Source organism: Phalangium opilio, unplaced genomic scaffold (genome assembly GCF_054372755.1).
Source record: "Phalangium opilio isolate 3A_F unplaced genomic scaffold, DU_Popi_V2 ptg000002l_1, whole genome shotgun sequence".
In the NCBI taxonomy this organism is placed as follows: Eukaryota; Metazoa; Arthropoda; class Arachnida; order Opiliones; family Phalangiidae; genus Phalangium; species Phalangium opilio.
The window spans coordinates 15,449,869-15,474,339 of record NW_028324144.1 but is presented as its reverse complement, the minus strand read 5'-3'; the positions used below and the strand labels follow the sequence as shown (position 1 = coordinate 15,474,339).

The window sequence follows — 24,471 nt, the reverse complement described above, 5'->3', positions numbered from 1 at the left end:
TTATCTTGACGTAAGTAAATATGAATATTTTTAAAATAAGTTGTAAAAATACTTAACTTCAATTTCTTATTTTGTACCGCAGTGTTAGTTGCTCACAAACCTAAAAAACAAGTAATGGGTAAATATTAAATAAGTTAGATTCAACTAAAGTTAATGTTGGTGTCTTACCATATGGTTAATTATTGGTGCCGTGAAAATATTCAAAATCACGGTGGAGGCATCGAAGATCATCAGGCGATCAAAAAAGTAACTTTATTTATTTATTGTTGAAATTCCTATTTAATTATTATTAATTTAATTTTCATTAGCATCTTCGCGAATTTCTAACGGAACTTGTTCAAAAGTTGACCTTGAAGTTTATCCAAATAACCTCAATTTTGGAGGTCGGTTTAATTTAATATACAAAGTTTTATTCAATAATTAAATGATGTAAATAATTAATTATTTTAATTTATTTACATCATGTAATTACAAATGTAATAATTAATAATTATTAATTTCAGATTTATATTATTTCTTATTCGCTCCCACATTGTGTTACGAATTAAATTTCCCGCATTCAACGCGAATTCGTAAACGTTTTTTGATAAAAAGAATTGTAGAAATGCTCGTTTTATTGCAATTAATTTTGGCCTTGGTTCAACAATGGATGGTTCCTGCCATTAAGAATTCCCTGAAACCCTTACAGGACATTGATTTATCCAGAATGCTGGAGAGACTACTAAAATTATCGGTAATTAAAATTAAAAACTTCAGTCTACCTTATTCCCGAGGAGTGTACAAAGGCTTAACGGTTGATTTTTAACTAAAAAATCTGGATGGGTAAAAAATGAGTCGTCTACTTATGAGTCGAAATGTTCCAATATTTTCGACTTTGAAGCACACGACGTATCATTTAAATGATCTCGCGTTAAGCCTTAACACACTTATGGGGAATAAGGTTGACTTTGAGTACTACTGTAATCGAAGAGCCAATCAGATGTGTCTAAATAAAATCTTTTACAGGTTCCTAACCATTTCATTTGGTTAATATTTTTCTACTGGTTTTTTCATTCATCAAAGATTGGTGGTAAGTATTAATTAATTAATTAATTATTATGATCCACTAATTAATTAAATTTCTATGATAACTTAGAAACGGTGAATTATTTCTGGGCCAATTGGAACATTCCCGTTCACAGGTGGTGTTTAAGGCACCTATACAAACCGCTTCTTGGTTTTGGAGTTTCAAAACAGATGGCGTCTATTGCCGTCTTTTTCGTTTCCGCATTTTTTCACGAGTATCTTGTTAGTGTCCCTCTTAAAATGTTCAGAGTCTGGGCGTTTTCTGGCATGTTATTACAGGTAATCTATAATCACATCCCCATTTACTAATTAACTACAATTAATTTAACTAAGCTTTATAAATAATTAATTTTCAGGTTCCATTTGCGTATTTTGTTAAAGCCTTTCTCCATGATCAATACGGCAGCATGGCCGTTTGGTTATCCCTTATTATTGGTCAACCACTTTGTATCTTGATGTATTACCATGATTACTACGTAATTAATTTAGCCCGAGCTAATTAATTTGACCTTTTTAAGCCCCCTAAACAAAAAAATAATTAAATCTAAAAAAGGGGTACAAATTAAAAATATTAATTAATTTTAATAACAAAGAAATGGTGACAATTGTATAGATATTTACAATTAGTGAGACTCCATTTTATAATTTAATTAAACTACCACTAATTAACAATTATATTAATCATCACCTAATTAATTACAATTTTAACTCCTCCCCGTTAATTCTGTTTTGTATTTTTTTAACTAAGTGCCAAAGAAACGTTCCTTGAGATTTATAGAAAGATAAATATTGATTTTCATTGAGATTAGTTGTCCCCTGATTGCACACATTCACAAACACACGTAAGTTCTTGCCAATTATAAACCTAGTCGGTTGCAAATGGTGAACATGTTTTGTCTCTTAGTTTTTCTCCCAGTGATTGTTAAAATTTAATTAAGTCTCGTAGTTATCTTTTTTTCTACAACAATTTGTAAGCAAAGTGTTTTTTGCCATAAAAACGGAAATGATCAAAATGACATTTTTTTTACTGAAATAAATTTTTATATACCAATCTAGTTATGTTCAATTTTTTTTTTAATCCATCTTATTCCCGATGCATGTGCCAAGGCTTAAAACGCGATTTGAACTGCAAATCATCTTGGCCAAATGGACGCGTCGTCTGCTACAATAAGATAGTTCACACACATCATCACATGGAGGATTCATACCATTGTTTTTTTTTTATTTGAGGTTTCTATGCAAATTGGGTCAGAGGACCGCGGCAAGGATGCGATTAATCAGGTTTCAGTATGTGTTTATGCAGGGAAGGAAATGGGTTTACTTTGGAGTTGCACCTATAGGGTAGGATCGCCGACATGTGTCTTTTTCCCTCAAACTTTACCGCCCAGAAGCTTGGCTTACAGGAGTGCGCCACACTCCAGGCGATTCATACCATTTACACCAGAAGGTCGGGCTACCTGGAGGACAAAAGCAGACGGGTTTCTGAACTACAGGTAGCCCGGCATAACATTGTACAATATACCATTCGAAAGAAGGCACATTTCTTTTTGTATCACTAACTTTCAAGGGTAATGGGTATTATAAACCTAGCCCCTTGGAGTATTCTGTGACGACCCGACCAACTGCCCCATTGACATTTTAAATGCTGAAAATCAAAATTCCGGCTGTATTTTTGACGAGCAAACTAGTTAAAACGCTTGGAATCGATTAAATATGAGTTATAAATTATATATTCGAAGTTTCTTGAGAAATTGTTGGGAAAAACCAATTTTATTCAATGTTTTAATTTTGGTTTGTAATACCTCTCCTCCCCCTATAGTTCCCCTGCAAGAACGCTTTTCCTTTAAGCACGCAAGAATGGTTAGCAAAAATAAAATCGTTATTCCAGCTCGTAATTAAGCGTGCAAACTGAAGAAACGCTTGGAAATCATTAAATATTAATCAATAATTATGTTTCTAAAGTTTTCTGGTGTTTGTACTGGGAAAAAGCGTTGATAAAATTGAAAATATTACTACTGTCATTACGGACGTACATTAAAGGCTTATACCATTAGCTGCCTCGAACTTTGGCGAGCCAACCATCCCTCTGCAGAGCTATAGCCATCTATGAACGGTTAGCAAAAACTAAAACGTTATGCCGGGTGTAATATTGACGAGCAAACTAATAAAAACGCTTGGAAACGATTAAATATGAGTTATTAATTATGTATTCGAAGTTTCCTGAGAAATTGTTGGGAAAAACCAATTTTATTCAATGTTTTGATTTTGGTTTGTAATACCTCCCCTCCCCCTATAGTTCCCCTACGAGTTCGCTTTTCCTTTAAGCAGACGAAAAAATGGTTAGCAAAAATAAAATCGTTATTCCAGCTCGTAATATAGCGTGCAAACTGTTAGAAACGCTTGGAAATGATTAAATATTAATGAATAATTATGTTTCTAAAGTTTTCTGGTGCTTGTACTGGGAAAAAGCGTAGATTAAATAGAAAATATTGCTACTGTCATTACGGACGTACATCAGACGCTTATGCCATTAGCTGCCTCGAACTTTGGCGAGCCTTCATCCCTGTGATTGGTTGACACGGAGCTACAGCCATATATGAAGGGTTAGCAAAAAATTAAACGTTATGCCGGGTGTAATTTTGACGAGCAAACTAATAAAAACACTTGGGAACGATTAAATGTCAGTTATTAATTATGTATTCGAAGTTTCTTGAGAAATTGTTGGGAAAAACCAATTTTATTGAATATTTTAATTTTGGTTTGTAATACCTCCCCTCCCCCTATAGTTCCCCTACAAGAACGCTTTTCCTTTAAGCAGACGAAAAAATGGTTAGCAAAATTAAAATCGTTATTCCAGCTCGTAATATAGCGTGCAAACTGGTAAAAACGCTTGGAAATGATTAAATATTAATGAATAATTATGTTTCTGAAGTTTTCTGGTGTTTGTACTGGGAAAAAGCGTTGATAAAATACAAAATATTGCCAGAGTCATTACGGACGTAGATCAGACGCTTATGCCATTAGCTGCCTCGAACTTTGGCGAGCCTTCATTCCTCGGCGGAGCTATAGCCATCTATGAAGGGTTAGCAAAAAAAAAAAGCGTTATGCCGGGTGTAATTTTGACGAGCAAACTAATAAAAACACTTGGGAACGATTAAATATCAGTTATAAATTTTAAATATGAAGTTTTTTGAGAAAGTGTTGGGGAAAACCAATTTTATTCAATGTTTTAATTTTGGTTTGTAATACCTCCCCTCCCCCTATAGTTCCCCTGCAAGAACGCTTTTCCTTTAAGCACGCAAGAATGGTTAGCAAAAATAAAATCGTTATTCCAGCCCGTAATTAAGCGAGCAAACAGGTAAAAACGCTTGGAAATCATTAAATATTAATCAATAATTATGTTTATAAAGTTTTCTGGTGTTTGTACTGGGAAAAAGCGTTGATAAATTAGAAAATATTACTACTGTCATTACGGACGTACATCAGACGCTTATGCCATTAGCTGCCTCCAACTTGGGCTAGCCTTCATCCCTGTGCGGAGCTATAGCCATCTATGAAGGGTTAGCAAAAACTAAAACGTTATGCCGGGTGTCATTTTGGCGAGCAAACTAATAAAAACACTTGGAATGGATTAAATATGAGTTATAAATTATATATTCGAAGTTTCTTGAGAAATTGTTGGGAAAAACCAATTTTATTCAATATTTTAATTTTTGGTTTGTAATACCTCCCCTCCCCCTATAGTTCCCCTACGAGTTCGCTTTTCCTTTAAGCACGCAAGAATGGTTAGCAAAAATAAAATCGTTATTCCAGCCCGTAATTAAGCGAGCAAACAGGTAAAAACGCTTGGAAACCATTAAATACTAATTAATAATTATGTTTTTGAAGTTTTCTGGTGTTTGTACTGGGAAAAAGCGTTGATAAATTAGAAAATGTTACTACTGTCATAAGTGTATGTCGAGCAAACGAGAAAAACCCTTGGGAACAATTAAATAACAGTAATGAATCTCTGTAAAAACTAATTTTATGAACTATTTCATTTTGAATTAGTATACCTCCCCTTCCACAATAGTTCCCATACCCGTACACTTCCCCTTCAAGCACTCAAAGAAAAAAGGTTATCAAGTAGAAAATCTATGCCACCTCTTAATTTAACGAGCAAAGGGGTAAAATCGCTTGGGAACAATTAAGTATCAATTAAAAACGTATTTTCAAATGTTTCCTGGTATTTTCTTTGCGAAAAGTAGTTTCATGAAGTGTTTTTTGGTAATACCATCATAATTTTGTGTACTAAAGAGTTATGTATTTCTATAAATATATTAATAGGTTTAAATACAGTTATTTAGTCGCAGTTTTACTTTAAATTTACTTTAATATATTGTGGGAAGTCGCTTTTCTATTATTTTCTCTACATCTTTTATTTTAATTAACAACTAACGCTTAATTTATATTCATTTAGGTTAATTCATTTTCATTCAGGTTTGTCAAAGGCTTACTACAGTATAAGCAGACGCATAAGCAGACGCCGTTTAATTTTCTGAGAAATTCTGAGAGTTATGCCCAGGGCCGGAAATAAGCACGGGACACTGGACATTGTCCAATAAAATTTTAAAATGTCCCATAATTTTTTTAAACACTAAGGGGATCACTGGACATTTTGACCAATAACTTTTCCGAAGTTTTGATAGCTTGACAATGAAGATGAGACACTATTTATGCACACGTCAGTGGACAATGTCCAATAAATTTTCTAGTCAAATAGGGGGGTCACTGGACACATGTCCTATAAGAAATTTTTCTTATTTCCGGCCCTGGTTATGCCGGGTTAGCAAAAATCCGTAGCAAAAAAAAAATTAGGTAAACTAGTATCACCCAAAAATCCCGACTCGGCGCTATAAGGGGTACGTTCAGAAACCCTCTTTGATGACAGCGCTTACTAAGCGATGCCAGATTTTCACTACTGTACGCTTTTTCGCGTTTCCGGTTTTGACGTCATGATGCTCAGCGCTTGCTCATCAGACAAACCATCTAATCGATATGGTTTTTTTGATGGCGTGACGTAGCGCTTGACTGTTGTTGGCGCGGGATTTAAAAATTAAATTCCAATAATGCTATTTCAACAGTAATTGTACTAGTTTTCTTTACAAAACTACGTCTACCATTCAAATGGACATAATTTTCTTAAAAATTTCATTATTTGCGAGCTCGTTAATAGTGGACAAGAACCATTTGCGCTTCGTAACGTTTTGAGGGCCAGTAAGACGTTTCCCCAACCCCATTTTCGAAAACAGCGCTAACTTCAAAATGTGACTTTTCCGTTCAACAACCTTTTACGTCACTGTGACGTCTCGAGCCCATCAACCAAACATCAAGAAAACAGCGATTTCTTTGAGATTTTCGTTACTGAACGTACCCAATGTGTCCAGCTTGTTCATTTTCTTTTTGGGTCTATTGCGCAGAATTCCATTAGACCGAATCCCGCCAAAGTTTCTAATGAATTTAGCCCAACCGCGGGTGTTGGTATTTACAATTCAAACGACGCTATTTGTCGAATTAAGCGACCTCAAAAGTGCTAGCGTTTTCAATACATTCGTGCTGCCTTGGAAACGCCAATATTTGATGATAATAAAAAACGACCTCGGTAAGTTTTCAACATCGTGCTTCTAAATACTGTATATAATATAACAGTATACATAAAAAATGAAAATTGGACTTGGGTTAAGCATTAAACAAAAACAATTTCGTCCAATAAAAGGTTTTTGTTCTATTAGGCTATTGGCGAATACAGCAGCAATGGTGAACTTGCTCATGCTTACACTTTTGCCTGAATGGAATTGTCGCGCTAAACCGCTATCGCTCCGTGTTCATCCCTATTGGCAGCGTCAAGCACGGCTCTTAATAGACTGTCCGTGGGATATTTCACAGTTTCTTGGTGGCGGGCATATCCAAAATACCATAGAACACTTGCAACGTGGGCGCAGACTCCCAGTGTGCGAGCACCTGCCTTGCAAGTGCAATACGTTTGGAGGATTGGTTCTGGTTGCGGACCTTTTATTAGTTGCGGCTGTTGTTGTTCAGTGTAGGATATATAAAATGTATAATTCACAGCTTGTGTGAAACGTGAATATATTTTTCCGCGTATCAATCCAGCTTCAAACTCTTGTGTTTCTAAATGAAACTCGTTGACGATATCTCGCTGAGTACGATCCTGTATATATGAAGGAGCTAGTTTTACCTGGTATGTGCCAAATGTATTATCTCGAATGTATTCCAAGGGTAAAACCAGAAATCCCTCTAACTGATTTTCATCCATTGGAATCCAACGACCGTTCCCCTGTCGCAAGTGGAGTCTTTCGTTTATCACCCGTTCTTGTAACGTATTTGGTCGCTGTGCTAGTTCAAGCATTCTACGCGCTAGGTTATCATCGGCACCTTGCATGAGTATTGGTGGATGAAATCTGTTAATTATAGCGCAAGCAATCCTTAAGAAATCACCAAGACGTTCGCAGTGCTGCATTGGAATCATGTCCCGAAACATTTTGAAAATGCTCTTTAGGTGTCCGTTCCGACTCTCCACAATCCAACGGGTTTTGGTGATTTTTCTCGATTGATTTGCCTCTAATGTCGTGAACTGCCGTGGACCCCTTGGCAACAAAGCTGGCATTTCATGGTTTAATCCCAACCCATCCAGGAAATGGAGAGCATCTCTATACCCTCTGTCAACAACAAAAATATCGTTTTCACGGAGCCATTCACGAATAGCACCCCTATCCCTTTCTATATCAGGGTTCATGTCGTGCATTAGGATCGCTGCATCGTTGTGTCTGGCGTCTGAAAAATATGGACCATGTACATCCAAGATGTAGCCATCGGGGGCTACAACGAGTCCGGCCTTGAGCAACGTGTATTTTTTATGCATAGAGTATGATTGCCTTGCTACTCGGAAATGGGAACTCTTCGGAGCTTTAAGGTAGGTACAATCAGGGTACAGAATTGCCACCCGTTCTTCGGGGTTTGGATTGTACAAGCGGTTAGCAAAATCGGTGACATGTGCTTGAATAAATGCGTCACGGTTTCTAGCTACCATAGAATCGACACCAAGGTTCTGCGGCACAAATGTTTCCATCAAGCTCGTCCGAATTATTGACACAGCTAAACTTACTGCCTGACGAGACGAATAAGTCATTTCGACTTTTAGAAAATCATCAGAAAGCCCTTGCCGAAGTTTCATGAAAAACATCATCATGTCTTTTTTGGTTGGCAAACGTCTGTTACCGTACATTTCAACCGGTCCGCAAGATCTGAATACTACCCCGAACTGATCTTTGGTTAATGATGTTAATGCCTTAAAATCATTTTCTGAGAAGTTATCTTCGTCGTTGTATTTGTCCCTCTGAGAACGCATTGTCGCTTCTCTGAGTGCTTCAAACCAATCAGAAACCTCCCTGCCCAACAGTTTAACGCCACGTTTCACATAATTATGATTTTTCACAAACTGTAGCTGCAGGCAACCTAGATTCGTTAAATGCTGGGCACAGCATCTAGAACCAGTAGGAATATATATGCCGGTCTTTACGTAAAAATAGCACCTCATCAGCAGAGAGGATCTGGTGCCACAGATTTCATGGCATACAAAACATAGGCGTGTAGACCTTTGAACTAACACTTTAAGTATTATTGCCGAAGGGTCATTTTCATCAGCCAAAATTGTGACTATTCTCCTATCACAGTTAATACAAAGGCGGTCATCGTCATTGGGATCTCGCACATTGTGCAAACGTGCATCACGATGATCTCTGGCCAGCTCGAATCGACGCTGAACAATATTTTCGTCGGCGTTTATACCATTAACTCGGCGTTTAGCGTTTCTGAGATTGCATACAAAGCAATTAACCATTTTCTCTGTTGCCAAGTAGAAACTTCAACAAAAGTTATGAATAAAGGTACTTCGTTACTGCAATATAACATAAAAAACTAACTTTATGGCCATTTTTTGACTTATTCCAAACCTATAAACTAACGCGTAAATAAAAAATAATGTTCTTTAGCATACAATAACATCAATTGTTTGCTCTGTCATTTTAAATATATAAAGAATTCCGATTTATGCCTTGAATACCTTATTTTGAGATCTAAGACTTGATACCTTATTTTGAGATCTAACACTTGTTACCTTATTTTGAGATCTAAGACTTGTTACCTTATTTTGAGATCTAAGACTTGTTACCTTATTTTGAGATCTAAGACTTGTTACCTTATTTTGAAATCTAAGACTTGTTAATCTAGATTTTTAGGCCCTGATGTGTTCACGTAGAGGTTAAAGATTTAAAGTTTGTAGACTCTAACAATTAACTTTATTATTACTTATTAGTGCTTCGCGTTTACATTGGACGTGATATTTTATACAGTTAAAAGAAACTATGACCATTACATGTCTGCAGGATTACCGGAACGAGAGTGCCTATAGTTTACTACCAACATCTATTTATATTTAGTTATTGTATGCTAAAGAACATTATTTTTTATTTACGCGTTAGTTTATAGGTATGAAATAGGTCAAAAAATGGCCATAAAGTTAGTTTTTACCTCTCCGAGTGACGTATGTCACGGAGAGGTATTACACCGGTCGTGTCTGTCTGTCTGTGTGTCTGTCTGTCAGACCCCACGTGACCGCGTTCGCAGTTTGCGTATCGGAGCAAACAAATACCCGATTTCCGGAACGCGTTTGCGGTTCACGGAAATTTGGCCAATCATCTACCAACACCAGTCTTTACTAACTGGCTTCTAAGGACCACAATCTGCTAGTCTTTGTCCATCCCACATGGACACTAGTCTGTACTTGCAAGCTTCCAAGCGCAACCCTCTTCTGTTCTTCGTCAATTTCACCTTGACACCAGCTTCTAAGCACCACCATCTTCTGTTCTTCGTCAATTCCACATTGACACCAGCTTCTATGCACCACCGTCTTCAGGTCTTTGTCCATTCCACATGGACGCCAGTCAGTCCATTCTGGCTTCTTTTCCTTCGTCATCGTTTGGTTTCAAGATATACGCGGCGATCGGCTAGGGTTACGAGAAACGTCTAGCCTCCCAATGGCAGGGCTTCCACCCTCGGTTCACGCGAATGCGTTTTTATCTATTATTGGTTTCAAGATATACGCGGCGATCGGCTATGGTTACGAGAAACGTCTAGCCTCCCAATGGCAGGGCTTCCACCATCGGTTCACGCGAATGCGTTTTTATCCATTATTATAATGGAAACGAATCGTATATATAACCCAAAATTTGAAGAAAGCGGGCAAGAGGGGGTACCCTTCACTTTAAACGTCAATATTAGCAAAGTTTCGAAAGATAATAGGAACAACTTTATTTTAAACGATTTAACTATTTTTAAAGTTATTTACTGGCGATTAAAATAATTAATATCATTTATATTTAATTAATTATTTAAGATAAACTTATTTCTTTGAAGTAACACAAGTGAGAGTTTATATAGAACGAGTTATGAAGATTGAATCTGAATCGAAACACTACACGCATATCAAAGTTAATATAAAGCGAGTAGGATGATAAGATCTCTTACAAAACGATAACATTTCCTTTTTGCAGAATATTAAATGGAAATATTTTAAATAATTTTCGGCATTACGATTCTTTTAGTAGTTCTGTAGCTATAAAGCTCTGTTTCATCTCAATATTCCAAGAACATCTTCTGATATTAACATTTCAAATTTGGTGTTTACTTTTTAATTCAGCTTTACTACATTTATATATAGTGTAAATGCAACTTTTAATTTCACTACACAATATGGATTTCAATACTTCGTCTCTCTGTAAGTGTTGAAGCGATTGAGTCAATGAAACAAGATACCCTAGATTTAAACTAGAATTGACCTTGTTTCGTGTCCTCTTACAAGAGGTGTTAACGGTTCAGAGTGAGACGAAAGTTAAATACACACTTAAGTGATAGATATTAGGTCCTCATTAGACTTATGAGAATACACAGAGAAATGTTAAACGATTAAACCTTTACAAATGGACTTCGCGATATCCCGCTTTGAGCTACGTATTTCCGGTTTTCTCATTGGCTGGTGGACCCGTGGACGAAGTAATACTGAAGAACCAATGGCAGCCCATTACTGCCCCCATTACTAAGCGACAAAACAACCAATGTAAAGCTTACAGCTCCAAAATGGAGGGGGTTATGAAAATGCGGAGTCAAATCCCGGAAAACGCTAGCGCCATCTAGACAAAATAAGACGTTAGCTGCTTCCCTCGTTAGAACGTTTATTTTCCACTATCCGGTTTGCTACTATCTGCCGCTAGAAGGCGAATCAACAAGTATTTTTCAACTTTCTCCATCTGCCATCCGTCCTTCAGTATTAGTTCGTCCATGGTGGACCTGTGTTTGGAATGTAAATTCGTCTCGACTCGGAGTGGTTTATTTTGGTTTCCCAACTTGTTTTATGTTATATTGCAGTAACGAAGTACCTTTATTCATAACTTTTGTTGAAGTTTCTACTTGGCATCAGAGAAAATGGTTAATTGCTTTGTATGCAATCTCAGAAACGCTAACCGCCGAGTTAATGGTATAAACGCCGACGAAAATATTGTTCAGCGTCGATTCGAGCTGGCCAGAGATCATCGTGATGCACGTTTGCACAATGTGCGAGATCCCAATGACGGACTCGTTGTAGCCCCCGATGGCTACATCTTGGATGTACATGGTCCATATTTTTCAGACGCCAGACACAACGATGCAGCGATCCTAATGCACGACATGAACCCTGATATAGAAAGGGATAGGGGTGCTATTCGTGAATGGCTCCGTGAAAACGATATTTTTGTTGTTGACAGAGGGTATAGAGATGCTCTCCATTTCCTGGATGGGTTGGGATTAAACCATGAAATGCCAGCTTTGTTGCCAAGGGGTCCACGGCAGTTCACGACATTAGAGGCAAATCAATCGAGAAAAATCACCAAAACCCGTTGGATTGTGGAGAGTCGGAACGGACACCTAAAGAGCATTTTCAAAATGTTTCGGGACATGATTCCAATGCAGCACTGCGAACGTCTTGGTGATTTCTTAAGGATTGCTTGCGCTATAATTAACAGATTTCATCCACCAATACTCATGCAAGGTGCCGATGATAACCTAGCGCGTAGAATGCTTGAACTAGCACAGCGACCAAATACGTTACAAGAACGGGTGATAAACGAAAGACTCCACTTGCGACAGGGGAACGGTCGTTGGATTCCAATGGATGAAAATCAGTTAGAGGGATTTCTGGTTTTACCCTTGGAATACATTCGAGATAATACATTTGGCACATACCAGGTAAAACTAGCTCCTTCATATATACAGGATCGTACTCAGCGAGATATCGTCAACGAGTTTCATTTAGAAACACAAGAGTTTGAAGCTGGATTGATACGCGGAAAAATATATTCACGTTTCACACAAGCTGTGAATTATACATTTTATATATCCTACACTGAACAACAACAGCCGCAACTAATAAAAGGTCCGCAACCAGAACCAATCCTCCAAACGTATTGCACTTGCAAGGCAGGTGCTCGCACACTGGGAGTCTGCGCCCACGTTGCAAGTGTTCTATGGTATTTTGGATATGCCCGCCACCAAGAAACTGTGAAATATCCCACGGACAGTCTATTAAGAGCCGTGCTTGACGCTGCCAATAGGGATGAACATGGAGCGATAGCGGTTTAGCGCGACAATTCCATTCAGGCAAAAGTGTAAGCATGAGCAAGTTCACCATTACTGCTGTATTCGCCAATTGCCTAATAGATCTATCCGGGTTAAACTGCATGTTACAAACAAAGAACTTTAAGTGGTATAGCTTTTTGGCCTACTCGCATTATGTATATTTTATCTTGTTCAACTTGCAGCCTCTCTCTTGTCTTAGTCCTCTAGTAATGAATTAATCATAGTTTAATAAATAAATACTGTTATGCTATCTACTTGAGTTGTCACTGTCATTGCAGATAGTATCGTGAAAAAAAAATCGAGCGATGATCTGGATTCGAACCGAGGTAAAAATATCACCAGGCAAACGTTCTATCTACATACCTATACTCACACAGAGAATGTTGTTCATCATAGCAAAACAAAGGGTAGCGAAAATAATGTTATAGCCTGTAAAAGACTACACTAAGTAATTGTCCAACTTCAACTTCAATTACTGATCAAACTATGGTAGCTAGAGAAAAACGCCCACGGAAACTTTTGATCAGCTGACAAAGCTTAATAACATACTTAAATTTCAAAAAAATCCGTAGAAAGCCATTTTGCATAGAAAAAGTTCGATGTCGTTAATAAAAATTAATAAAATATAAAACGTCCTCGGCTGGATTTGAACCCGCGTTGTCTCCCTCCCAAGTACTGACCGCGCTCAAAGCTGCTTAACTTCGAGTGTTAACATGGGGTTAGTAATATTTTAGTTTACCTCGCCCCATGTAGATGGCGCTACAAGCAACTCACCCTATCACAATCACACACACGATGGGGCGCTTCCATTGAACCCAAATTAAAGCTGAAAATTCAACTGTTCCTCTTGTATCTCTATGTTCGCAAGAGAACAAAGGAAAGGAACTTCAAACCACCAGCCAGGTGGGAAAAATTAAATTTCCCTTTCTAACCCTTAAAATTTCCCTTTTTGGACCAAAATTTCCCTAGTTCAGGGCTGCCAGATTCGGCGCCTAGAACGAAAAGTTTCACTAGTGCCACCGTGCGGAGAAAACGCGAAGCTTGATCTAGGGGAAACAAAATGGCAGGCCTGAGACCTGCTTCAGCGGCAGTGTATGTGACGTTTAAACTGATATTTCAGTGCCAAATGAAAATTAGTACTCGAAATTTCTTGCAATGAATGAACCACAATTTTCAGAAGAGAATATTTTCAAAAATGGTAAGTGTTGAAAACCTAATCACCCTAATATTAATCTAATGTAAACTCTTAAGCCTTGGTCATAACACGAGTATAAAATTGGTAATACTGTTTTGTTTTGTTTAGTACCTGTTGCTCTCTCTCTTGTCAAAATTGCTACGAGTATTACACATATTTTCCAAAAGATCCTACTGAAAAAATTCGAAAAGCTCTTAAGTCAAACTTTAAGGGAAATGAATTCACACAGTATGGAATTATAAACGAAAAAAACTCTTGTTGCTTTAAAAAAAGTCCAATTTAAAAGTAACGAAGATTGGTTTTGAAGTCAACCCTTCTTATCCATTCTTGGGGTCTTCCCCTGACGGTCTAGTCATAATTTGGTCGAAATGAAGTGTCCAGTCATTGGTGAAAAAGGAAAGTTAGAAACAGTCCTCAAGAAAACTCCTTACGTTGTCAAGAAGGACGGAACATTTTCTTTGAAACCCTAACTAATGTATTATGGGCAAGTGCAACTTAGTTTGGCCCTTTTAGGACTTCAAAGTTGTCATTATGTAATTTATTCTAAACTGGAAGATGACTGTTTTGTTCTTGATGTGCCTAAAGACCAAAAATTTATTAACAATCTTTTACCAAGATTATAAATTACTTATTTTAAAAGGTTTTTTTTGCTTATTTTAATTACTACATTCCAAATTATTTGAAATGGAATAAAAAGGACGGAATGTAATGGCGCAAATAAGGCTGAAGTGATATTTTTAAGTTCCTTAAAATGTGATAGAATCTTACAAATTTATTAAATAAAATTGTTTTACAAAATTCAGGAGTCTTGGGTTCATTATTTATTTGCATTTTTTTTTTCACGGGTTTTAACAAGCTTGGGAACTGCGTAAGAGTTAATTTAAAATGATTTGAGGTCTGAACTTTACTTATTCCAAACAAAGCTGATAGAGCGGTGAATGAAATCAAATGCCAAGTTTTAGTTTCATGAGTGTCAAAAATACCCTATCTCGAGACTCGTAGTTTCCCCCATTCTTGGCCCTCTCTACCTTATATGTCCATGAAAAAGGGGTATGAATTTACTGTTAATATTTTTAATGATCGCATCAAATAGACCAGTACTTTGTAATCCTGTTAATGAAATCATAGAGGTGGCATTCAATATTCCATTAGAAGCATTAACATAACATGTATGATTTTCCAAGGTGTTGACCATAATGCATTTACAGGGTTGCCACGGAATATTCAAAACCAAATTCCCTGACTTTTCCAGGTTTTCCCTGACCTTTTTCTGAGATTTTCCCTGACCATTTAGGCCGAAAGTGTAAATCTTTACAGCACGTTTTAAGTGCTTATAATTAAATAAAGTCTTTACATTTAAGTTTTCCAATGTATTTTTTCACACCAAAACGATTAAGAAACATTTTTCACCAAAATGATTAAGAAACATTCTAACTATAAATAACAGTCTGAGAGATTTCTTTAGAGAGCATTAACTTTACAAAAACAATTCTAGACATTTTTTAGGATTGCTCTAGAGTTTTCTGTGTTAAGAGAGGATGAGAAACTTTCATTACTCTTTCAATAAAGACTTATCCCCAGAAATTTTACCTACTAAAATAAAATTCCCTGACCTTTTTGGCCCATTTTCAAATTCCCTGACTTTTCCAGGTTTTCCAGGTTCTCCCTGACCCGTGGCAACCCTGATTTATCATTGGGGTTTGGAGTGGTGCATTTGTCGGTCGTAGTTTCCTCGGTAGTTTGTTGAACAGCATCAATCCCCAATCTTTCAGCTAGAATTTCTGCGTCTGCTGGTCCAGTTATTTCAGCTGTTTCACTTGCAAGCAAAGTTGGAGATTGTGAGAGCTGATTCCTTTTTTTCAGTCTTTCCAATCTCCCATTAGCCTTGAACTTTTGTTGATCATGTTTCCTTAACGGGAGTTTTTTGGAAGGAACAGCCAAGGGTCTAAGTCTGGGAGGGTAACTTAACTTATCTACAATAATAACTCTTATTATAATTGGTTTTAAATTAATATTATACGCTTAAAACATACCTGAATGTTCATATTTCGCTTGAAGGCGGTAATCCTCTAATTTAAAATGAAGGGAGCAGACAACCATGGACTTGGTGTGTGCTTTACCCATTTTTAAAGCTATATCCCATTGTTTCGACAATTTAACTTCGCGTGGAAATTGACACCCATACACGCTGCAGTATTTAACCATTGTTTAATTACGTTTAAATAAACAGCAAAACTGACAAAAAGTTAAAAACTAGCCTAATTATCGTTGAGCAGATAGTTGAGTTGTTGATTTAATTTTATAATTATCTTTGAGCAATTCAATTTAATTAACTTTAATTTAACCATGAGTATGTTGACTGCGTTTGTCATTAATGGTATCGCCGGGATTAAGTTACATTTAAACACCTGATTAAACTATCCAATCATCGATCATCCGTTAAGCCTTGGACCTTGCAATAGGAGGCAGAGAGACAAAAAAACAAAACCAACTAGTATTTATGACATCTCATGTTGCCCTCTATTGAATCTCTCAACAACTATCGTTAAATTTATTACTTAAATAATATAGTTTTTTTAAATATAATTATCATATTAGCTAATTATAATTATTTAACTTTAAATGAGTATGTTTCATTGATTTAAATCACATTGCTAAAAATTATTGGCACGCGCTAGGCAGTCATTCTCTCTACTCTCTCTCCTCTCCCACTAAAGGTGGGTTTCCATACGCGCTTGAAAGTCAAAAAGATTGAGCTCAAGCTTGAAAATTTCAAGTTTACGCTTAAGCTCCAGGTCGGTACCATTTCCATACATAGTTTTCACTAAAGGGGGTGACAGTGCTTTTCCCTTGAATTCATCCCCCGTGCTCCTCCCCGTACAGTACTACCAGTCACTTGTGAGAGCAGCTTAGCAGCCGACGCTATCCTTCTCTATTGAAATTTCAATCTAAAGTCCAGGGCTTAGATTAACATCGCGATTAAATTAGTTTAAAATGTCATTTTGTTACGTTTTAAATTGTAAATCTCAAAAGAGAAGACATAAAGATTTATCCTTTTATTCAATACCGGGTATTATTACCAACCAAAGTTTACATACTCGCGAATTATCTCTTAAAAGAAGAAATGCATGGATAAAGGCTCTTAAGCAAGAGAAGATATACAAACCACTAAAGTGGCATAGAGTTTGTAGTCGGCACTTCATTACTGGTAAGTTTTATTTTTTTAAGCAGTCTTATTAGTATTTGCTAATAATTTACCGTAATTAAGGCCTAAGGTATACCTCAATTTGTAGGAAAACCATCGTTTTTGGAAGACGAAGCGCATCCTGACTGGGTTCCGACACTTAATTTGGGATATGATACTTTATCAAGCATTAAATGCCCTAAATCAAAGCTAGAGTCGCATAACCGGTATCTAGAACGGGCCAAAAAGAAGATAATAAGAGTTAAAGAGGCATCAACTTCCTTTACCGATGAAAGTTGTCATTTCACTGACGATAGCAGTTACCTCGAAGACGAAAATACATCATCATCCTTTGAAGCTGAAATCACAGAACAGGATGGGGAAATGATTACAGCTGGAGAAAATACTGAGAAAAGTCAGGAAGTAATTAGCGAAGATTTTAATATGATTGGGAACGCAGATCAGCCCTTCAGCATTGACGTTGGCTCTCAGTGTACCCCAGATGTTTCCGATTTTTGTATGCAAACTGCTGAAATACTCCAAACAAGTTGGTCTAGTTCATCAACTCAAACTGATTTATCCATGGCTAATATTTCTGAACTTGAGCTAATCGCAAATAGAAAATGTTTTGATAAATCATATATCGAATCAAACGAACCTCGGGCGGTTTATTACACAGGCCTTCCTAACCTAACAATTATAATAGCTACTTTCAACTTGTTGGCGATTCATGTCCAGCCAAGCTTAACTGCAAAATTATCTTTGTTTCAAGAATATTTAGTTACTCTTCTAAGGCTACGTCTCGATTTAGACATACAAGACCTTGCATTTAGATTTGACGTCTCCATCTCTACTATTTCTCGGGTGACAGATAAATGGCTAGATATCATAAGCGTGAGGCTTGATAAATTAATTAAATGGCCTTCCCGAGACGAGTTACGTTTAACAATGCCAAACAGTTTCAGTTGCGCTTTTGGGAAGAGGGTTGCGGTAATCATTGACTGTTTTGAAATCTTCATCGAAAGACCCTCTTCATTGGATGCTAGGGCTGAGACATGGTCTAATTACAAGCACCATAATACCATGAAATTTTTAATTGGAATTACACCTCAAGGATCAGTTTCGTTCATTTCCGAAGCATGGGGAGGGCGTACATCAGATAAGCACATTACGGAAGAATGCAAGATTTTAGATAATTTGTTGCCAGGGGATTTGATTTTAGCAGATCGCGGTTTTAATATTACGGAAGCTGTTGGGTTTTTTTGTGCAGAAGTCGCCATTCCGGCTTTTACGAGAGGTAAAAAACAACTCAGTGCAAAGGAGATAGGAGAAACCAGAAAAATAGCTAATGTAAGGATACATGTTGAAAGAGTGATTGGTCATACTCGAAACAAATTCCGTATTTTACAATCCACCATCCCCATTGATTATTTAATTAACGCTAGTGGTTGTAAGCAGACCAAATTAGATAAAATTGTTAAAGCTTGTTGCGCTCTTATAAACATTTGTGACTCTGTTGTAAGATTTGATTAAAATAACTAAATTGTAAGATTTTATTAAAATAACTAAAATGAAATTTATTTCCTTTAAAGGAAACGTATGAACTTTGCAATTTGTAATTTGCACCAAAAAAATTAAACATACGAACATAATAAAAACAGTCTTTATTCGAATCATTTTTTAATAATTGCATTTTTAGGTCTTCCCCGTGGTCGTCCACAAAGTTCTTTACAATCACGGCAGTACCAAAATTTAGTAGTAGGAGCTTTACGGATGCCTAAACATTTGAAGTGGAACCATTTAAGCTTACAGTTTTCATTATCACAGGCCACCATCTTATCACTTTCCCCTTGTCCACAGTAGCAAAACGTAACAGGTTCTTTATCACAGTCAAGGATTGCATTTACAGGTAACTCTCTGATTCCGTTACTAGGGATTTTTGATGAATAATACTTGCAAATGAGTTCAGGTAGAACACAATTATCAAAAAAAATCATGGCCTGATTGTAGGCGTCAGTCCAAAATTCCAGGTTTGGGCTTATTCTTTGGGTTTTTGTGCCCTGTGGGCTCCAAATAACAAAGTCAGAATACTGTACGTTGCAGATAATCATTTGAGCTTGGACTTGATAGTAGTACGCATGCGTAGTATCTAATTTAAATTCTTTTGAGGTTTTGCTGAACTTTAAAGGGGAATTTTTAGAGACTATGAATTCGTCAATTGTGGTATCTTTGGCTGAATATGGGCATTTAATTTCTAAAACGCCAGAGCCGCAACAGTTGCAGGAAATAACTCCATCCGGAGAGGCTCCCATAAATGGATATTTTGGATTGATAACGAAGCCAGACTTGTTAACTCTTAGGTTGTCGTGAAAGTTTTCATTCTCTGTCAAATATTGCTTAATAGCCACTTCTTCATTATCAGTTCCCCATTTCGTAGCTCTCGAAAAAAATGTAACTTCTGGGTGACAAATAGTTTTTAGCAAAGATACCGATGGATTTGACGGATTAGATTTGCATGCGGCTTTTAATTTAGACGCTGTTATTCTTCCAGCACGTTGCGAGAACCAATCCCGACTTTTTGACTGAGCTTTTGGTCGTTTTTCAATTATTTCCGAATCTTCTTTGCTTACGCTAATTTTTCCCTTGGCAGTTAAACCCAATTCTAACACTTTTGCCAATGGTAAACCGTTTGCAGAACTTTCTTGGAGACTAGATAATGGGGCTGGTAAATCTAAGCTTTTAGGGATAAACTTCTTGTTGTAAGGACTAGTGATTGATAATATCACAGGGTTTGATTCTGAAGAGGCTAAAGTTTCAAAATACTTTTCCAACTCCTCTTCTGTAGTTGCAGGAACTTCTCTTTTTGTTTTTGGGCTCTTTTTCTGACATGGGCTAGGGCTTGAACCATCTTCAATTAACAAGCGGTCCAGTCGTTTCTTCCTTTGTTTAGATGAAGTGAAATCAATATCACAGGCACGCTTAAAAGGAACTTGCTTAACATGCGGGACTAACCACTGGTTAAGTTTGTCAGTGCAAGACTGATTTTTTAAAATTGAAACTCCTGCATCAATTAAAAATAGTACTGCTCCAACGTGGGAACATGACTCCCCGAGACCTGCCATACAGGAACAATGTGCTGTTAAGATTTCACCACATTCTCTCGCTAAGATCCAATTGTACAGGTACTCATCGTTAGCTCTTTGAGAGTGCTTGACCTTTTTTTAAAAAATTACAGTTAATTAGAACTAGGGGCTTCTTTAGAGTGAAATATTTTAGATGATTAAAACGTACCATTCCTAATATAAGGACTAAGTTTTTCTCAAGTTTCTTTACCAGTGTTTTCTTAATATGCCCACTGGTTAAAAATGTATGGGAATCCATACTTTTGTGATTCTTCATTTCTTCTAGGGTAACGGAATTTGTTGTGTGTAGCAAATACATTGATATATCAGGAAACTGCACCTTAGGCCATTGTGATGCATCTGATGTATAACTATCAACATTTTCTTGATATGGATCAAATCCAACAAATTTTAAATACTTATTTTGGTATAATCTTTTATCTTCTTCATTTAGACACTCACAATAACCTTTATAGAATTGCTTAGACTTATTTGAACTCATTTTAATCGCGATGTTAATCTAAGCCTTGGACTTTAGATTGAAATTTCAATAGAGAAGGATAGCGTCGGCTGCTAAGCTGCTCTCACAAGTGACTGGTAGTACTGTACGGGGAGGAGCACGGGGGATGAATTCAAGGGAAAAGCACTGTCACCCCCTTTAGTGAAAACTATGTATACTCGCTTTTTAAGTAGCTAGCGATTGAAAAGTATCCCGCTTGCGCTTGAAAATCGCGTCAAGCTTGTATCTGTCGTGAGTAGATATTTGCTTGAGCTTAGACAGTTCAAGCTTGACGTCATAGGTGTTTTGGCCAATGAGGATCAAATTTCATATGGCCAAGGCCCAAGTTTTTATAAGTTCGGACTCGGAGTCTCGGATTGAGAAAGTCAAATCAAATGAAGATGACTACACAACGCGGATTGAAAGAATTAATTAAAAAGTAAGCAGGGAAGTAAAGAAAGAAATATTTATCTAGTTATAAATAAGCCAGCAATTTGGGATGGACGAAGAAAATAGATACTGTGGAATGCCACAGCAAATTTCTTGCAACTGAAATGAAATTATCAAGTAGGTTCAATATAGTTTTATCTAGGTATTTTGCTATTCAAATAGCCTTGGATAGTTTGAGGACACGTGTAAATCTATAGGCGTTTATATTTGTTCGGTTTGATCTTTGAAATTAGTTGATAATACAACTGAATTGGCAACAAATTCCGTTTAATAAGCAAACGTCGTTTCCGCTGGTTGATAATCACAATTTTGATTTCAGAATTTTTTGAACTAAGCAGCTATTTTCAGATTCTTTGGAAACAGGTAACGCTTGTGCTCATACTTATGCTTCGGCGCAAGATGGCACAAGTTATAGGAGAGCTTGAGACGCGCGGATTTTGAAACGCTCAAGCTCAAGCTTTTTGACTTTCAAGCGCGTATGGAAACCCACCTTTACAAAATCCAGCTGCAGCTGGTTGGCACGCGTCGGGAAGGGGAGGGTGGGTGGGGATCCACATAATTCTACCTCTCTCTACTCTACAGTCTAACTTAACTCGGGTTTTGTACTAAGCGAGCGTGGCTTCGTGGTAGCACGCGCGGGCGCCTTCACTGGCGTCTCGTATGGATTGGGACATCGCAGGTTCAAGGCCCGGCACCAACGGGAAAATAATTTCAATTGAAATTAAATACGTTACGCCACCTATGAGGTGTAACGTGAACTACGGATGAATTTCGAGTCGAAAATTCGCGGGAAATTTGAAATTCAAAATATTTATTTAGCTGGAAATATCCGAACGCGCACGCGAAAAAAGGGGGAAAAGGGGGGAAAAAAGGCGCCCAGCGTTCCAGCAAGGGTCGGAACAATACTTTCGCTGCTCTAAAGAGCGCAAAAGTAATAAAACAACCATAAGTACATAAAAAGTCGAAAAAAACCCCTTTATTTTAGGCTTTAAAAACTGTAAGAGAAAGGAAAATAATATAGTAAGGTAATACAACTCCAATGGCATAGTTGATATAATAACCCTCTTCGATGTAACTATGAGGGAAAAACACTGGGATAAAACTTTGCCTTCCATCTCGCTTTCGGCGCCTGCGCTCTAAGCGTTTTTGGTTCAGAGAGTGTGCAGAGACCGTAGTGGATCAATTCCCCCTGTATGTCCCGATTGTGAAGGTGCCTACCCCCTGTTTTACGGCTGAGAGTGCTGAATGTCAGATATTCTCAGTACAACAACTCAAGCCGAGGCTGTGTGTATTCTCAATAGAGCAAACCTAAGTTGAACACAGTTAGACATTGTTCCTTCACCAATGTTGTCAAATAACTTCTACAGCGTAGTGCTGTTGTTCCGTTATGTCATTTCACCCCGCCCTTTTTTATCGTTTGTTCTTTACGTCTTGGACTAAACTAAGATATTTTTATAATAGTGAATATTAGACTTGAAGCGATATGGCAAGATTTTCTCTTAGGTTTCAAGGTTCCCTAACCCTGCCGAGTTCCTTTGTTTCATTTTCCTCCGCTGGGGAACGTGTTTGAAAAAGCTGCGTTTCGGCGGTGACTGAGTTTTTAGAAATCAGTCTCTTTTCTCGGGCGAACTCGATTTTCGTCAGAACTTTCAGAACAAAATTCTAAAGTAACTGTTCCCTTGTGTTGCGTGTCATTAGCTTATCTCTAATAACTATAAAAATTCTTTTCTCGCTAACAGATGAGGACAGTAAGTATTAACATTTACTAGAATTAAAATAATATATATATCTCGAAGATTTGCAGAATTATCACCTGATTTTCCTTGTTTGGGCAATGGCATTTTCTTTGAGCTGCTCCAGCTCTTCCTAAAGGATTCGAAAATACATTGAGTTAGATGTAAGATAAGGGACTAAAAGTATCGAGGTAACCAAATTCTTCACTTGGTGAAAGTGAATATTCTTGATAACACACCAACAGTTGGCCCTCTGGTACTGGTTTCTGAATTTTCCATCCAAAACGTGAGACGCTCGCGGCGGTAGACTGCCGAACTAGATTCAAGCACCCGCGTCCGTGTTCCGCGACTTCAGGTTGAGGGGAAGGGGGTAGGAAATTTTTTTGGAACTCGAGCAATTTTTTCTCTTTAGTGTAGGCGCGATGGAAGCGGCATAAAATCCTCAAATTTGTTCACTAGTGCCAGGATGCTAGAGCTCATTACTTCTAGTCCCTTAACTTACTTCTGATTGAGTTAATATGTTTCGGAAACAAATGGGTAGCCCAAAGAAAAACGGCACAAAAAGACCATTCCTTAATCCCATGGGAGAAGCAAACACCACAGGGGCCGCCATCGGACACTATTTTCCTCGCGCCAAGAAGCACCGCAAGAGGCAGTGTAAGTTGGCTAGCTTCCCGCGTTCAGTGAATGAGGGATCCGACTGGTGTTGCTTCTAGTCGCGAGGGAAATGAACCCGATGGCTACCCCACCCCCGTACGTTGGTTTCTCTGCAAGTATTTATTGGAATGGTCTATTTGTCTATACTTTTATCCTGTAAATTGTTTCAATTTTTTTTGGATTTATTTAATGTATTTTTATGCTCACGTTCAATTCAACAACTATTTCGCAGTTCGTAAGTTTTTACCTCTCCGAGTGACGTATGTCACGGAGAGGTATTACACTCAACCTAGGTGGGGGTGGGTGTGTGTGTGTGTGTGGGTGTGCATGTCTGTGTGTTGTTACACGCACGTGACCGCTTTCGCAGTTTGAAAATCGGAGCAAAGGTGTTGTCAATTTCCGGACCGCATGTACAGTTCCCGGGAATTGTATTCCACTTCATTACCTGCCTAACACCACAAGCCTTTGGTCTTTGTCCATCCCACATGGACACCAGTCTGTACACACTGGATTCTAAACACCACCATCTTCTGGTCATTGTCCAGCCCACATGGACACCAGTCTGCACTTACTGGCTTCTAAACACCACCATCTTCTGGTCTTTTGTCCATCCCACATGGACACCAGTCTGTACACACTTGCTTCTACTCCATCTTCATTAAGGTTAAGACGTACGCGGCGATCGGCTAGCGTTACGAGAAACGTCTAGCCTTCCAATGGCGGGGTCTTCCTCCATGGTTCACGCAATTGGGATGTTCTTATCAACAGCTGCGATTCGAATCCTTTATATACAACCTATTTGAGTAAAGGCCCGTTCACATCACCCAACTTTAGTCAGC

The 24,471-nt window shown here is 37.7% G+C and overlaps 4 protein-coding genes and 1 long non-coding RNA gene across 9 annotated transcripts; 3 read left to right on the top strand and 2 right to left on the bottom strand.

Moving 5' to 3' along the window:
* The first annotated feature begins 131 nt into the window (after positions 1 to 131).
* LOC149720202 (diacylglycerol O-acyltransferase 1-like) lies at positions 132 to 2,098 on the top strand. The gene is made up of 6 exons (XM_089865363.1): positions 132 to 246; positions 309 to 383; positions 504 to 733; positions 1,006 to 1,069; positions 1,136 to 1,344; positions 1,422 to 2,098. Exons 3-6 carry the CDS (start codon positions 605 to 607, stop codon positions 1,566 to 1,568), a joined length of 549 nt encoding a protein of 182 aa, XP_089721489.1. The 5' UTR covers positions 132 to 246; positions 309 to 383; positions 504 to 604; the 3' UTR covers positions 1,569 to 2,098.
* Positions 2,099 to 4,883: 2,785 nt separating this feature from the next.
* On the top strand, positions 4,884 to 5,179 carry LOC149720201 (uncharacterized). Its single transcript, XR_016381524.1, has 3 exons — positions 4,884 to 4,901; positions 4,954 to 5,063; positions 5,138 to 5,179. It is a non-coding gene; the product is annotated as an uncharacterized LOC149720201 (long non-coding RNA).
* Positions 5,180 to 14,652: 9,473 nt separating this feature from the next.
* LOC149720200 (uncharacterized) lies at positions 14,653 to 16,520 on the bottom strand. 2 transcript variants are annotated; one of them, XR_016381490.1, is made up of 3 exons: positions 16,021 to 16,520; positions 15,089 to 15,960; positions 14,653 to 15,015 (listed from the first exon to the last, which is right to left on the bottom strand). XR_016381490.1 is itself a non-coding variant. In XM_089865187.1 (2 exons), the coding sequence occupies exons 1-2, from the start codon at positions 16,190 to 16,192 to the stop codon at positions 15,581 to 15,583; spliced, it is 552 nt and encodes a 183-aa protein (XP_089721313.1). In that variant the 5' UTR covers positions 16,193 to 16,520; the 3' UTR covers positions 15,022 to 15,580. The 2 variants fall into 2 exon arrangements, 1 of the variants encoding a protein (XP_089721313.1); XM_089865187.1 differs by lacking the exon at positions 14,653 to 15,015 and having other exon boundaries at positions 15,022 to 15,960.
* A 276-nt stretch (positions 16,521 to 16,796) lies between these two features.
* On the top strand, positions 16,797 to 18,844 carry LOC149720199 (uncharacterized). 2 transcript variants are annotated; one of them, XM_089860111.1, is made up of 3 exons: positions 16,797 to 17,195; positions 17,281 to 18,065; positions 18,131 to 18,319. In XM_089860111.1, the coding sequence occupies exons 1-3, from the start codon at positions 16,982 to 16,984 to the stop codon at positions 18,170 to 18,172; spliced, it is 1,041 nt and encodes a 346-aa protein (XP_089716237.1). In that variant the 5' UTR covers positions 16,797 to 16,981; the 3' UTR covers positions 18,173 to 18,319. The 2 variants fall into 2 exon arrangements, with proteins under 2 accessions (XP_089716237.1, XP_089716164.1); XM_089860038.1 differs by having other exon boundaries at positions 17,281 to 18,844.
* On the bottom strand, positions 18,817 to 20,973 carry LOC149720198 (uncharacterized). Of its 3 annotated transcripts, none has more exons than XM_089859841.1 (3): positions 20,463 to 20,973; positions 20,184 to 20,386; positions 18,817 to 20,111 (listed from the first exon to the last, which is right to left on the bottom strand). In XM_089859841.1, exons 1-3 carry the CDS (start codon positions 20,793 to 20,795, stop codon positions 18,845 to 18,847), a joined length of 1,803 nt encoding a protein of 600 aa, XP_089715967.1. In that variant the 5' UTR covers positions 20,796 to 20,973; the 3' UTR covers positions 18,817 to 18,844. The 3 variants fall into 3 exon arrangements, with proteins under 3 accessions (XP_089715967.1, XP_089716055.1, XP_089715892.1); XM_089859929.1 differs by having other exon boundaries at positions 18,817 to 20,386; positions 20,463 to 20,677; positions 20,756 to 20,973; XM_089859766.1 differs by having other exon boundaries at positions 18,817 to 20,386.
* Between the last annotated feature and the right edge of the window lie 3,498 nt (positions 20,974 to 24,471).